This window comes from Calonectris borealis, chromosome 4 (genome assembly GCF_964195595.1).
Source record: "Calonectris borealis chromosome 4, bCalBor7.hap1.2, whole genome shotgun sequence".
Taxonomy (NCBI): Eukaryota; Metazoa; Chordata; class Aves; order Procellariiformes; family Procellariidae; genus Calonectris; species Calonectris borealis.
In genome coordinates, this window is record NC_134315.1 from 14,248,452 (window position 1) to 14,262,632 (window position 14,181).

The 14,181-nt window shown below is 41.8% G+C and overlaps 1 protein-coding gene across 2 annotated transcripts in view; it reads left to right on the forward strand.

Moving 5' to 3' along the window:
* The window catches only part of CRMP1 (collapsin response mediator protein 1), a 52,307-nt gene that overhangs the window by 15,254 nt on the left and 22,872 nt on the right, over window positions 1-14,181 (forward strand). For both annotated transcript variants that reach the window (XM_075148746.1, XM_075148747.1), the window contains exons 2-4: window positions 1,836-1,924; window positions 7,214-7,398; window positions 8,953-9,117. In XM_075148746.1, the coding sequence (XP_075004847.1) occupies window positions 1,836-1,924; window positions 7,214-7,398; window positions 8,953-9,117 (439 nt within the window). The remainder of the gene's footprint in view (window positions 1-1,835; window positions 1,925-7,213; window positions 7,399-8,952; window positions 9,118-14,181) is intronic.

A 14,181-nucleotide genomic window follows, 5' to 3' on the forward strand; every position in this document is an offset into this window, starting at 1 on the left:
GAAAACAGGGGGCCTGCTCTGGCAAATTCCAGACTGAGGACTTGCATTCGTCTCCATCCTTTAATGAGAGGTACCAACATCTGAGGCAGGTCCCGGGGACATATTTCATTGTAGTTCTGGGCCTTGGTTCCCCCCCAAGGTCATCTCGCTGCTGCACCACATGGAGAAAAGCCTCAAACCTTCTGTTTACATACTCTTTTGTCTGCGCTGTATTTAAAATGCCTTTTCCCCCCTTCTTGCTCCCCTTGAAAGGTCTGTTTCTCCCTTTTTGCTTTTCTAGAATGATATAGAAGGCTATAGAGGCTTCGAACCTGCAAAATGTTCAAATACAAGCTGAAAAGTAAATATGTTACATGTAACTGAGAAGTTACATTGAAGAAAGTTACATTGTTGTAACACCCCTAACTGACTTGGCGCTTTTTAATCAATAAATTTTTAGGAGGTCTGTCCTGGTTTTATAGATGAGGAAACATATCAACTTGTTTAATTGTTTTCTAAACTGGGAACTTGGGACATGCATGGTTTATATGCGTGAGTCATCCTGTAATTAAACCAAGAACTGAGTCTGGAGAGAGGAATACAAAACATGGACAAAATGGAGATTCTGAGTTATTGTTTAGTGAGCCAAGGAAATAGTTTATGATAAATGGCTTTTTTTATATATGAATGGGAAAAGAAGGTTCTGACTGCTTTAGCGTTTTCCAGCATTCACAGTCAGAGTCTTTCCAGAAGCGTTATGTACTGAAGTTACAGACTTTCCCCGACTCTGGGTAGGTGGTAGAGTGCTGGCGATTCCAGTACGATTTCTTCAATGAGGGAGTTCAAATATTGGTTCTCAGGAATATGCGGTGGTAAAATTTGCTTTCTGTAAAATGTATTTTTTGAGAACAGTGTGTAACCATTTGAATAGAGAAAAATGGAAACAGATGATTGTTGTGAACAGTGCCCCAGCAGACTTGATATTTGAACAGTTCTTCACGGGAAAAAATGTTTGCTTTCTGGCACTTCAGAAAATACCAGGAGGCAGTCGCTCGCTCTGCTGTTCGTATGGTATTTCAGGTAAACCGAACTTTGGAGACTGCCCTCCCGTCCTCATTCACATGAGAGAGATACGGCGTCGGGGGCCTCAGTACAGAGTGCCCCAACTAATCAGCAGGCTTTGACCTGCCAGAATCACAAACTAGGCAACAATTCATTCTTCGTGCCCACTAGAAACGAGATTTTCTGCTGTCGGTCTGTAACACAGTGCAGGAGGCCCAAGCTGCGGGCCGTGTCCCTTGGCCGCCTCGGTGGAGCGGCCGGGTTGACCCTGCTGAGCTGGCCTTGCTTGAAGCAGCTTCCCTGGGCAGGAATCTCCACGCTACGGAGCTCAGCAGCCTCTCCTGACCTTGTCCCGTCCCTTTTCAAGCTCTTACTCTTCCAGGGGTGCCGGTTGTCCCAGGTGAGCTCAGCTCGGCCATTCCAGTGTTGGGCAGTTTATTCTGGGGCCTTCTCTTCCCTTTTTGGCCTTTGTACAATAAGGTGGTGGTAAAAAGGGGATGTAGCGGGATTTAAAGTGTTTCCATGTGCAATGAGTTCTGCTCTGAGGAAAAAAGACTGTGATGACCATGAGGCCTCATGTTCCAAACGTCAGAAATAAACACTCAGTGAAACTGTGGTTTTCCTCTCCGCTGTCTATGTACCCACCTGAACCTATGGCATAGACCTTTATATAGGGTAAGTGCTTTGATGTTAATGGCTTTCTATATAAGATAAGCCTATTTGGTATAATCAATACATTATTATGTTTATTTATTTCAACAAACCCACATTTCTTCCTTTTTTTTTTCCCCCAGAGTGACCGACTACTCATTAAAGGTGGAAGAATTATCAATGATGACCACTCCTTCTATGCAGACATATACCTTGAAGATGGACTGATAAAGTTGGTTTTTTTAAATATTGAACTTTTTCTGCATGCCTGTTAGTATAGACTACTGTGATGGTGCTGACCTGCAGCCAGCATCTTCATTACCTCTAGATGTGGGGCCACAGTAGAGGAGTGTTTAATTGTGAAATTCTGTCATTTTATCTTTACTAAGATGAGATAAGTAGAAAATTTCTTTACTGTAAGTTGAAGGTATTTGCTTTTCAAACAGTTCAATCCTAGTTTCTTCCAAAATAGTCAAGGCAAGTATGCTCTCTCTAGAAGTAATGCTGAGGACAATGGATATTTTTGAGTCCGTATATGACAGAACGCTCATTACAGCTTTTTTCCCCACACCTAATCAGGGCGCATGCAGCCATGCTCTAAAGGATTGTACGGCACAGAAATAAGCCCCATATTACACAGTGCTAATGGGACCTGCTCCTTCTCAGTTCCCCTGTTGGTTGATGCTGAAGTGTAGCGTGTTCTGTTTGTACGACATTGTTATGCATTGCTCGTATGTCCCTAGTTTAGCAAAGGTATATAATCTTAAATCTTCACACAATTAGACAGAAAATCCTACTGATTTATGAGGATATAAAATACAGGAACTGGAAAAGTATTCCTTAGATGAAAGAACATAAAATACATGTTACTGATAGCCTGGGAAACAGTAACAGAGATGTCTATTCATGTAGCTCTACTGGTCCTACCTTGGCTTAGTGGAGATGGGGGTCTCTAGTTTTGCAACGTTATATAGTGTGTACAAGCACTCTGGTGTACACAAGGATCAAAGCCTTTTTCTTGACTGCTAAACATTTTCACTAGTGACCTAACAAATTTGGTCTCCAGAGGCTACAATTTAATGCACAGAAACATAATTATGGTTATCTGGTAAATAATTAATTACCTACTTGTTTTCAGAGCTCCTTTTCTGATATATCGTCAGATTAGAAGTCCAATTCTTTGCATATCTGTGGCTACTTACATTTTTCGTAATTCGGGTTATTGTAACAGAAAAAAATTCTGAATGCTTGTATCCATGGACTATATGGTTTTCTTTTTAATACGGTGGTCTGCTTTTCCAGTTCTAGTGTTATTTGCATTGCAGAAGTGGCAAAAGGAGCATATTGTTTTAAGTGGAGAAGGCAGAAAATTATGAACACGTATTTTTTTTAATAGCAACAATCAACCAAGTTGTGCTCTCTCTGTTAAGCATTTTGGTTGAGTTTTTCTCTGCTTTTGTTCGTTCGGATGCAGATTTCCTAGTAACGCTTGTAAGCATCAGAACTGATACAGCAACAAAGTGCATGAGATGCTGTGAGTCTGAAACTGCTGTGGATTTTTGGCCTTGACTCCCGAAATGCAATGGTACTTGGTAGGCAATGCCAAGCTTTCAGCTGCCCTGCCATTTAGCAGCCCTGGCTCAGTGCATAGACTCCCTCTGAAATGCATGCATGGATCCATACCTCTAGAAAGTATCGCAGCTGCCTGGGATAGCTAGGATTAATAATGAATAGACAGAGAAGATCTTAATTTTTACTATGCCTTTATCTTTGCCTAAGGAGGCAAGTTTACTGTTCAACACCCTGAGTCGTGCTTGGTTTCCTGGATTTAGATGATCCGAGGTTTTTCTTTGTAAACTGTGCAAGGAGTCCTGCTCTGAAAAAGCAGCTAATTTGTGAGGGTAACCTGGTGTGAGATGGGCTTGGGTCCTGACTGTGTTCAGTTGATAAATTCTGCAGTCTAGGGAAGCACTATATTTTCTGGGATTGGTCTCTTTTAGTTTCTCCAGCTGGAACTGTCCATTGTGTCTAAATATTTAACATAGTTCTTAAATGTTGCTCAAGATCCTTTGGAGCAGGACCTTGAACCTCAGGCATCCACATTTCAGTTGATGCCCTAACTCTCCAGCTGCAGATCCTGCTGATAATACAGAATTCTTTCCACAGAATGGAGCAGCCACCAAACCACTCAGCCCAGAATAGGCAATAGTGTTCTGGTTTTGCTGGGATATAAAAGATCTGGGTTAATTTTCTTATTCTGCAGTGGAAACTGATTGGAAAATAGAGGGTTGGGTTTCTCTTGCTGGCTAATGAAATGAAGTAGGGTCTTTTAAGGCTTACGTCCCTTCAGATTGTCCTGCAGAGAGGAGTGTAGGTATAACCTTGAATGTGTTTGAAGATTAGCTATAGTTTGGAGGATGGTAGATGCTTTTTCCTACCTATCAATGCTCAAAGTGGCTCCCTAGGTACAAGGGAGCAGTGGTACATGTGGATTTTTCCTAGCTGAAACTTAAGCCCGGCACACTCAGGTGGCAGCTGAGAGGCAGTTCTCCAGTATCTAAATAGTAATTTAGATATTTAGTAATTTAAATATTTAGTAATTTAAATTGCTGTTGGTACATAAATAATATATTTTGCTTGCATCTATCCTGTCTCTCATTTCCACATGAGGAAATGAGCCCTGGTCTCCTTGCCAAGTGGCAGGTCACGGTCTGGTGCGTGCTGTCCTCTGCTCCGTCCCTGCCGAGGGGAAGGGTTGGGTCCCTCCGGGCTGGAGGAGACTAACAAGTGTGCAGGATGGGTGGCTGGGGACGGGGTCTCCAGAGATGGACGGGCGATGAGCCAAGTTAGGGGGAGCCTCAGATGCCTAAAAGAGATCTGGGCTTGATAAGAACAGAAATAACTCCACTGAGTTCTGGGGGAGGTTTTCAGCTTTCTCAGGTTAAGCTTATGAAGAGTTGAAACCTGCTGTTTCCATTGTGCTTTAATCAGCTCATGTATGACAGAATTTACCAGCTTGTTCAGCTGAAGACAGTAGACAGTGTCACCTTCTGCGAGTCTGAGTTTTCTAGTTGCTGGTGCATCAGAAAACCAGCTCAATAATTTGTACAGTGTCTAGAATAGAGCTATCTATCTGTGCTATTGTATGTTTTCACCCACAAGTAACTGAACCCCATTCTTATTAACATACATTTAGTGGTAACAAGTGAGCAATTCAGGAATCCTGTCACATTTTCTCTTACTCTGTGTTCTAGTCAGTCAGAATAAAAATAACCTTGAATGCCAGTGAAGATCAGCCTTCTCCCAGCCTTAATTTTGATGCCAGGGCAAGAGATGAGACAGGCTCCTGACAGGTAATAGCACAGCATCATCCACAAAGGCCATTTGGTCCCATGTCACTTCAGCATGGACGACTTCAGCCATTGCCAAATAAGCTGTTAACTCAATGTACACTGAAAATAATGAGCAATGAGTCATCGAAAGACTTCCATACATACTTAGCACTTTTTCCCTTCATTAGGATATGTGTTTTCTTGAACAGGGAACTGGTAGGTACTGATTGTGGAAGAAAATAAAAATTAATTGCTTTTATATTTTTGTGTAGGTTTTCTTTAATATTGTTATTTTCAGGTGTGGTAGTCCTTGGAGTGCAATTCCACCTTAGACATATTTAAAGGAGATTGGTCATAGTAATTTTTTTTTTCCCCAGTTCAGTTTTTTAGCCACACAAACACTGTACAAAGGTTGAGGATTGTTCTGGTTAAAATCTGGGGAGTGGATTCAACTAATGAAAATGAGTGCAACACCATTATTATCCGTGGGGCTACCTAACTTTATACAAGCTTTCAACGTGTTCATGGGTTGGAGTGCCTTATGGTATACCTTTGCGAGTCAGATTTTAACAGCAGAGAAGCTTCTTGCAAGTTGTTTGTGCAATTGGATGTGCTGGGCTGCTGGTGGCTTTTGTGTACATATCAATTCCCTGTTTGTCATGGTATCGTTAGTGCTCCTCACAGCTGTAACAGGTTATGACATGCTCCCAGTGCTATACGTGTTGATGAATATTAGACGCTTCAAGCCATGATATTATCAGCTCTCACAAATAAGCCCTTTTGGATTTGTTCAGCACTGAGCGTCTGAGACCCAGCTCGGGATGCTGGCAGGGAGTTTGCTCACCGAATGGCTGTGCTTCCCTCCAGCCAAAACCCGGAGCACCGGGGGAGCCAAGCTGCTGGAGGTGACATTTTTGCAGAGCATATGAAACAAATTCTTGACCTCTTGGGGCTATTTATTAACTCTGGCGGTTTGGCCAAATTCCAATGTGAATAATTATCCCTGTTTTTTTCACTGGTTTTAATTAACGGTTATATTCATGTTCAGTTCTAGCTTGTTGCGATTGGCTGTTAATCAGTTGCTGTGTTTTGCTCTGTAGGTGGGAGTTGCATTTTAATATGGGAGAAACAGATTCAGCAGCTCAGATGTCTGGGGTATTTGTTTAGCTGTGGATAAATGTTAATTTTATCCCAGACTAAAGGAAATTAAGACAAGGACTATGTGTCTGTAATAGGAGATAAACTAAGTGGACTTAAACTACCTTATAGTTATCTCTAAGCCCAAATATATTACAGTGTAACAACGCAGAGACATGGCTTCCACCTTTTCCTGTTTGGCAGAATGTGAAGTAGACAATAAAAATGTAATGTGGCTTTAAAAGTTAAAGGTTAATTTACTCATAGTTGTGTCCATGAACACTAAAAGTATTTTGATTGTAAGTATCTGGAGTTTGCTTGATATCAGCATGGGGGACAGATTAATATTTTTAATAGTGAAAAAAAAAAATCCTGTTTTGAAGAACTGAAGGGAAAAAGATTGCAACAGTTAATTAACATTTTTCCACATAGTTATGCAGAATGTTTCACTAAGTTTTAACTTTAAGAAGAGGATGAAGTATATGTGACATGGTAGATTAAAGGTGTTTGGGTCTCTTAAATATGTATTTCTATATCTTAGGATATTTAGATTTCTTTTTAAGGATAAATTTGCATTGCTTGGTTACAAAGTAATTATAACTCCTTTCTGATGTGCCTTATGCTTCTGCTGTATATTTACAATGCCAGCTTGCTGTCATATTTGATCTATGTTTTTCTGTTTTCATTTAACATCTTAATATACAAAATCAGAGCCCCCAAGAAAGCGTTAACTGTACATATTTGTTTAAAGATAGGAATCATATAAAAAAAAAATCATTTTTTAATGCTGGTGCGTTACGGCTTCTTTATTGGCCACTAGAGCAATGCAAAGCGACCCGAGCACACAGCCCAGCTAGGCAGGCTCGCGGACGCTTTGTTCTGCCAGTGCCGTGCAGAGCAGCCAGAGCGGGTGTTTGAGCGTACCTTTCCTTTGGGGTCCCAGTTCTTTCTGTATGGCCCCTAGGTTCCTCTCCCCTACATGCCTCAAATAGCTTCTGTTCCCTGTGCTTCTTTGTTTAAGTAAAATAATATTGGCTTTCCTTGCTGCCTAGGCAAATAGGAGAGAATCTGATTGTTCCTGGAGGAGTCAAGACCATAGAGGCTAATGGGCGCATGGTTATTCCTGGGGGAATAGACGTCAACACTTACCTACAAAAGCCCTACCAAGGAATGACTGCTGTTGATGACTTCTATCAAGGCACAAAAGCAGCGCTAGCAGGGGGCACCACCATGATCAGTGAGTAGTAGCAATACTGACTCTTCCCACCCCAAGCTGAAGCTCGTGTAGCACATCTGGGGATAGCTACAGGAGGCTCCACACCCATTTTCTGAGATCTTCTGCAATGAATCTTCAAATTTCTGGGCACTGTGTAGGAGATCCATTCATCATTGTCACCAAGAGTTGGCCTGAAAATGAGCCTACCCTCAGAAACAAACAGCAGCATAGGGAATTGTCTCTTGGATTTCCCTCTGAAATACAGAACAAGCACTGAGGGATAATATACCTACTCTTGCGATTTTGGAAAAACAATGTAATTAGTGCTGTAAGTATATGGCACAGAAAATCTGACAAAGATCCGCTGTTCCCACCTAGTGACATTGCAGGGGCTTTGGAAATAACAAGATGCTTATTTATGAACTTGGATTTGGCACCAGGGATTGAGGAAGTCCTTACCAGAGATATCCTGGAGGAACATCTTTCTTGGTGGAAGGAAGAAGTGTTTCTAGTTGTTAAAGACCCTTCTTCTGTCTACCAGATGGCAGGACAAGATTTGTCGCTTTCCTAGTAGCAGTGGCTTGGCCCTTGGTTAGACTTTGTGAGGCAGTTGTTCAGGTGACATAAATAGTTTTAGCTTCCTTGTGCAGAGGAGCTGCCCGGTGGGGTTTTACTCCCACTGAATTGGAACGTGGCTTTTTTTGCTGAGTGGTGTTATCTACTACCTATGTTCAGCAGCAAGTATTAACTGGAAGGATCTCTGGCGATAAGCACAAAATGCACTGCTGTTCATTACTTTTGTTAATCATTTTTTAAGTGTATGTTCTTCAGTTAAGACTTCCTGTGCAGGAAAGGTTTGCAAATGCCACCGATAAGCCCATCTTGCTTTGTTTCCATACTAACTTTTGACCTAACCCTGCAAAGATAAGTATATGTGCATAAGTAGTCATGTCTTTATTTTACGTCAGTAAACATTGTGGCATCGTCAGATGCAAAAAGCCTTGAAACAGTGAAGATGCATAGTCGCAGCGCACTCGATCTGCCGTATAGTGTGGCTGAAGTGTTTGTGCTCCACATCATCTCTGTTCAGACCTTTGGCTATATTCCCAATTCTGGCTGCTGAGAAAGCATTCAACATCTCCATTGATATATTGGTAAGGCAGAGTGAGTCAATTCAGTGACTACGAGGCACTGGTTAATAATAATGCTTACTGTGAAATACATAGAAATGGACACATCAGACAATAAATACAAGTAAGTCCAGAACTTGTGGTCTCTTACAAAACAGTAAAGGGAAAACCAAATGTTTCCCGAACTGTGAGATGTTTGGCTCTCCCACTGTGTGTCCATTGATGCTGCACCAAGCAGGTTGCCAGACTCAGCTTTAGTATAGACTGTCCACAAAGTCTGCTGTACCTGAGGCAGCAGGACCTGGCTAGCCTCCCGGTTACAGTCTGCACACAAACTGCCTCCAAGGCTGCTGTTTTGGCCGAGATGCTGGAAGGCTACTTACAGGCACTGAGGAAATCTGAACAGTGTGCAGGCTGGGTAACAGACACTGAATCTCTTTTTCAGTTGACCACGTGCTTCCAGAACCTGGATCAAGTTTACTGACCTCCTTTGAGAAGTGGCATGAGGCAGCTGACACCAAATCCTGTTGCGATTACTCTCTCCATGTGGACATCACCAGCTGGTATGATGGGATTCGAGAAGAGCTGGAAATACTGGTCCAAGACAAAGGTTAGTGAGTGAAAATGAGTAGTATTTTTGTTTTTATTGAAATATCATAGGGAGTTGAAATTTTGAAGTATTTTAATGAATGCATCGCCCAGAACAGAAATGCACAGGTGCTGGTAATGCTGCCCAAGGTTCTGCACTACCTTGGAACTTTTGTGTTCACTTGCTGCTGTGTAAAATGGACCTAAAACTTTGTGCATTAGTGCTAGTCAGCAGCAAGGCTGACGGAGGGAGTAGGTTTACCCCAATATAGGCACGGAAAATTAAGATGTGTATGTTGTCAGATACAAATGTATCACTTTATGCTTGCTTGTACGTGTGGAAATAGGCTCAGACATTGCATGCTTAGTTTTATTTTAAGATAAAACTCAGAGATCAGCATTTAGGGTAATCAGCCCAGTCACCTTAGATCCTCTATTTCATGAATGGAGAGAATGAGACATTTAAAGGTAGCGGTTCAGATTTTAACTAGACTGGAATCTTTCCATTTAGCTGCCTCAAATTAAGCCCAAATATGAAGGGCACGTGTGTCTGAGAAACTCTCATCACAGGCTAGATCTCATTTCTCAGCAATGGCTTAGGATAATTTACTTGCTGAGACTAGATTTTTTTATAAAACATGCCTATATTTTTAAAAAAGGTTCAATTTATTAGAAAAAAGAGAAGCTAAAGTTAGGTACCTAATATTGAAAAAATGTCCTGATTTTCTCAAGTGCTTGGTCTCCAGTGGCTTTTCCTGAAGTTACTGGAAGACGCTTTGTTTCAGGACTTACAAAAACCAGGTCACTTATTTAGGAATCTATTTAAGATACGTATGGCTTGATTCAGTTCAATTAATGGGTCTACTGTCATGTGAGATGCTGTAGGTTACCCTATCTGGTCTCCAGCTACCACTCCAGAATAGCGCCGATAAAACTTCTCATAAATCCTTTTCCATACATGCCAGCTCAGCGTGACAGTCTCATATGTGGAGGGCATCTTGGTGGCACCAGATACGTATGTGTGGGCAATTGAATCTAGCCTTCAAAAAATAACAATTTTGATCTAGTTCCTTAAAATTCTGCCTAACAGCATGGATTTTCAGTCCAGAAACATATTTTTTCAAATATTTTGAACTTGATACTTTCCTTGAAAATGCATGGAATATAAATTAAGAAATATTTTCTGAAATGGTATTTAGTTACCATGGGTAAATCAGAATGACCCTTGTGTTGGGAAGTCTTAAGTACTATGTGTATGCAGCATCCTTTGTAAGGTGTAGTGCTAGTGATGACTTAGATTTGAAAAAATCTCTTTGTATAGAAATGTACTATCAAAGGAGAAAAACAAAGCAAAATTCTATTTTTGAGTGAGCAGTTGTTCGCTGAGATACTGGGAGGTGCAGTCACATAGGGGATTTTATCCTGTATCGCAGCATACTAGCAGTACATGTGCTGTATACCAGATTTTAGGCAACAAAACCCTTCAATCAGCAAGATTACACATAATTTAGAGAAACTGCAGCTGGTCTTACATAGTTCATTATAATATAGGTGATTTTTTACAAGGTGATGACATTTGTTAACACTGATGGTGCCAAATCTGTGCTGTTTCCCTGCTATCTGCGTTAACATGGATACGCTGCTGTGCATTAGCTGACTGTACTCTCAGACAAATATACCATGCCTTGTTTCAAAGGTTAGATGCTATTTTCCAGAGCTCCCGGATTACAGATGGCTCAGCACTCCCAAATGTGCCTGAGGGCTTACAGTAAAAGCCTGGTGCAGACAGTTAGGTTAATAGTTTTCTCCAACTATTGAAATGTGAGTTTTCAATATAAATCTGACATGCCTTTCACTCTTCAGGGGAAGCAGGAATCTGTTCATCGGTTCCTGAACCGGGATGTGTGACGAGGCCCTGGGCGGCCTCTTTGGTGGCACTAGCATTAGGAGGTCACCTTTGTTCTCACGGATGCTGCAGTATGTCTCAGGCAGTCAAAGTGAATTACTCTCATGTGTTAGGAGATGCAAGGTAAGGGCCAGTATGAAAGCACAAGCACAATAGGAAATATTTCAGCGTGGCAGGGGCTTTCAAATTAATGGATAATATCTGCTGATAATTGGAAACGTTTGAGCCAGCTGGTGCAAATAGACTTGATGTCAATGGAGTGACACTGGTTTTCATCAGCTGGGAATCTGGATTGAATTTGTTCTCGGCTGATTGTCTGGTGGGTGAGTTAGCCAAGTAACAGGGCTCAGTTAATCACGTTTCAATGCTGCATGTGCCTAACACAGTCTCGGCATAAACAACAGGGGAGCTCACAGAGCTGCTGTTGAGGTGCCCTGTCATGAGGTATAATTGAATAATTAATCAGTTTTAAATCAATACAAAGCTAATTTAAGGAGAGACAGGCTTTGGAAGGGCTGGAGATTTTGTAGAACCAAATGTTGATTATAAAGACTCAGGCTTGTAGCATTTCGGCAGCTAATTTGTGACTGGGCTTCTCCAGTACATGCAAAGGAACAACAGCCTGAAATGTGTTGACAGACGCCTCACTTGTTCCTTTAACTACTGCACTTTGTCACTGTTCAAAAAAACCTATAGCACTGTCTCAAATTTGGAGAGGATCCTGTTGAGTACTGGTGCAAGAGCAAGCAGGACATTAACAAGAATGTAGCATGTAACAAATGTTAAGCATTAAGGTCAATAGGCCATGGACTAGGTCTTTTGAAAAGCCATGTATTTCCAATGAGTAGATCAAGACACCAGACCAAGGCATTAGGCAAAGAGTCTAATCTTGGATACCTGTATATGTAAATTGGTGTTATTTTATCTTGGCATCTTGTAAAGGTACTCTCTTTGCAAGGCAGGATGGTTCAAACCATCTCTCCTGTTAGCAGTAAAGGCAGCCCGGGAGATGCCCTTCCATTTGTGTGTATCTGATGTGGTAGCTGAGGGCGTGGATGTGCACTTAGATGGGAGAACTTTGCTTCTGCACTGTGGGAGCTGTTGGTAAGGGACAGGCTCAAGATGCCATGGTGGGATCTCTTCTACTCTCATTGACTTCAGGGAGAACATTCACTGAGTGGGAGAAAAACTCTTAGTCATTTTACCAAGGTCAGGAAAGGGCCTAAGAAGATACAGGTAAAAGAAAAAGGAAAAGAACCTATATTACTTGGGTCAATGTATGTCTTCCAACCACAGTACCCAGAGAAAGCTGCCTTATCTCCTGCAGCATTGATTAAATGAATTACCTTTGGCTAGAGCCCAGTGGATAAAGGCGAGCAACAGGTAACCCTTTCCTTACAGAGAAATGTGTATGCGGGGATTCAGTCCCGTGCCATCACTGAGGCTGGTTGGCATGGCTTGGACCAGCCTTGACACGTCTCTCATTGCTTCATGTGTGCATGGTCACCTGTGCAGAAAGGTGGCTCCCAGGTGCAGCTGACATCTGAGACACTGTGTAGGTTTGTGAAGAGAAACAGAGCTTTCCTCCAAGGCAGGTCGGGCAGATGTGATCAGTCAGAGGGGAGATGATGCTGCACGCATGAGGCTGTGAGCCCTGACCCCAGGGAAGGCGTAGTCAAGCTTAAAGGTTTTAAAGCAGGGACATACTAAGTACATTGAAACTGTGTAATGAGGAATAGGCTGAGGGATTACAGGCCATGCATGTTTTCTGGGAACTTGAGAAATATGAAAAAAGGAAGAAAGGACAGGCTCACAGGCTGACAGGGCTCCGTGGTCCAGGCTGGATTTGCTCAGCGTGGAAGTCCGCAAGGAAGGGCTGGCTCCTGCTTCGTATTTCTCCCTGAGCTGCCTGGCTTTAGCAGGGAGACATAATACCAGGGATCATTTCAAGGTTTTATCCTGCATGTATCCTAGGGTATTTTAATCTTGTAATTGTGAATAACCAAGTTCTCTGTGTGAGTGTGAATAGCCATACCCTCTGCCTGAGGATATATCTGCACCTTCTAGACTCATGAAGGAGTTACATCTTCATCAGAGAACCTTATTCATTCAGTGTAGCAAACATGAATAACATAAACAAATCTCTTTCTTTTTCCTCTTGCCCCAGGAAGTACAGTTTTCATGACAACTATTTTGAAATGGAGCGTACACGGCTCAGACAGCTTAGAATATACTTTTCTTTTAAGCTAGAAAATTCTGAAATCAGTCCCTGTACCAAACTGGGGATGTTGTCAGTAGACTAAAGAGTAAGGCAAATTTATAAACTAATATGAATTCATATATACAGAAAATATGAACAGAAGGTCTTTGGAATTCCTGTTCTGTTAGAATACAAAGCTGTGTAAATAATCGAATCTTTGAAATAAATAGCAAAACTTGTAGGAGTTTGAATACAGTTGGTTCTTGGCAACCGACACTCACCAATAGCATTTCTTACTGATTTCTAAAATTTGGAGCTGTCATCTTTCATGGTTTTGTATGACTGCCAACATAAATCCTTCCATCTTTGGAAGGTGGAAGGAGAGGTATGGTGAGCTGCCCTTGTAACTGGTTTCAGGCTTTGCTTCTACTCCTTTCTGGTGTCTGCCATCTGCTAAGCTGGGTGCTTCGGGCAGTAGGATCAAGAAAAAGCAAGTCTGTATGCAAATTCAGATACATGGTTCCTACAGCTTCTCAGCACTTTCGGGAAACTTAGCTAGAAGTTTGTCTATTAAAAAGCACTGTTTCAGGTCAAGCTGAAATGTCTTCCTGATTAGCTAAAGAAAGCTAAAAAGAAAACCTGTGATTCACAGAACCTTTCACAAGTTTTTTTAAACTTTACAAACTTTACGTGCTTGCTTTAGCCAGTGTCGCTTGTCTGTGATTTGGCGACAAGCAATCATCTCATTTGCAGTGGTGGCTGGGTTGCTCCAGGGCTGAACACAGGCAATCCACAGAGTCCAACAAATTCCCCCAGAGAAGAGGGGATTCAGGCTTCTAGTCCTAGCAGCTGTAATGCAGCCGTGGAGCCATGCTTTATTTCTGGCGGTCACTGGTAAAAAGCCTAGTCCAGATGAATATTCTGTGACCTATGTTTCCTGAAGTTTTTGTTCAAATACAATTTAAGAATCCACTTACATG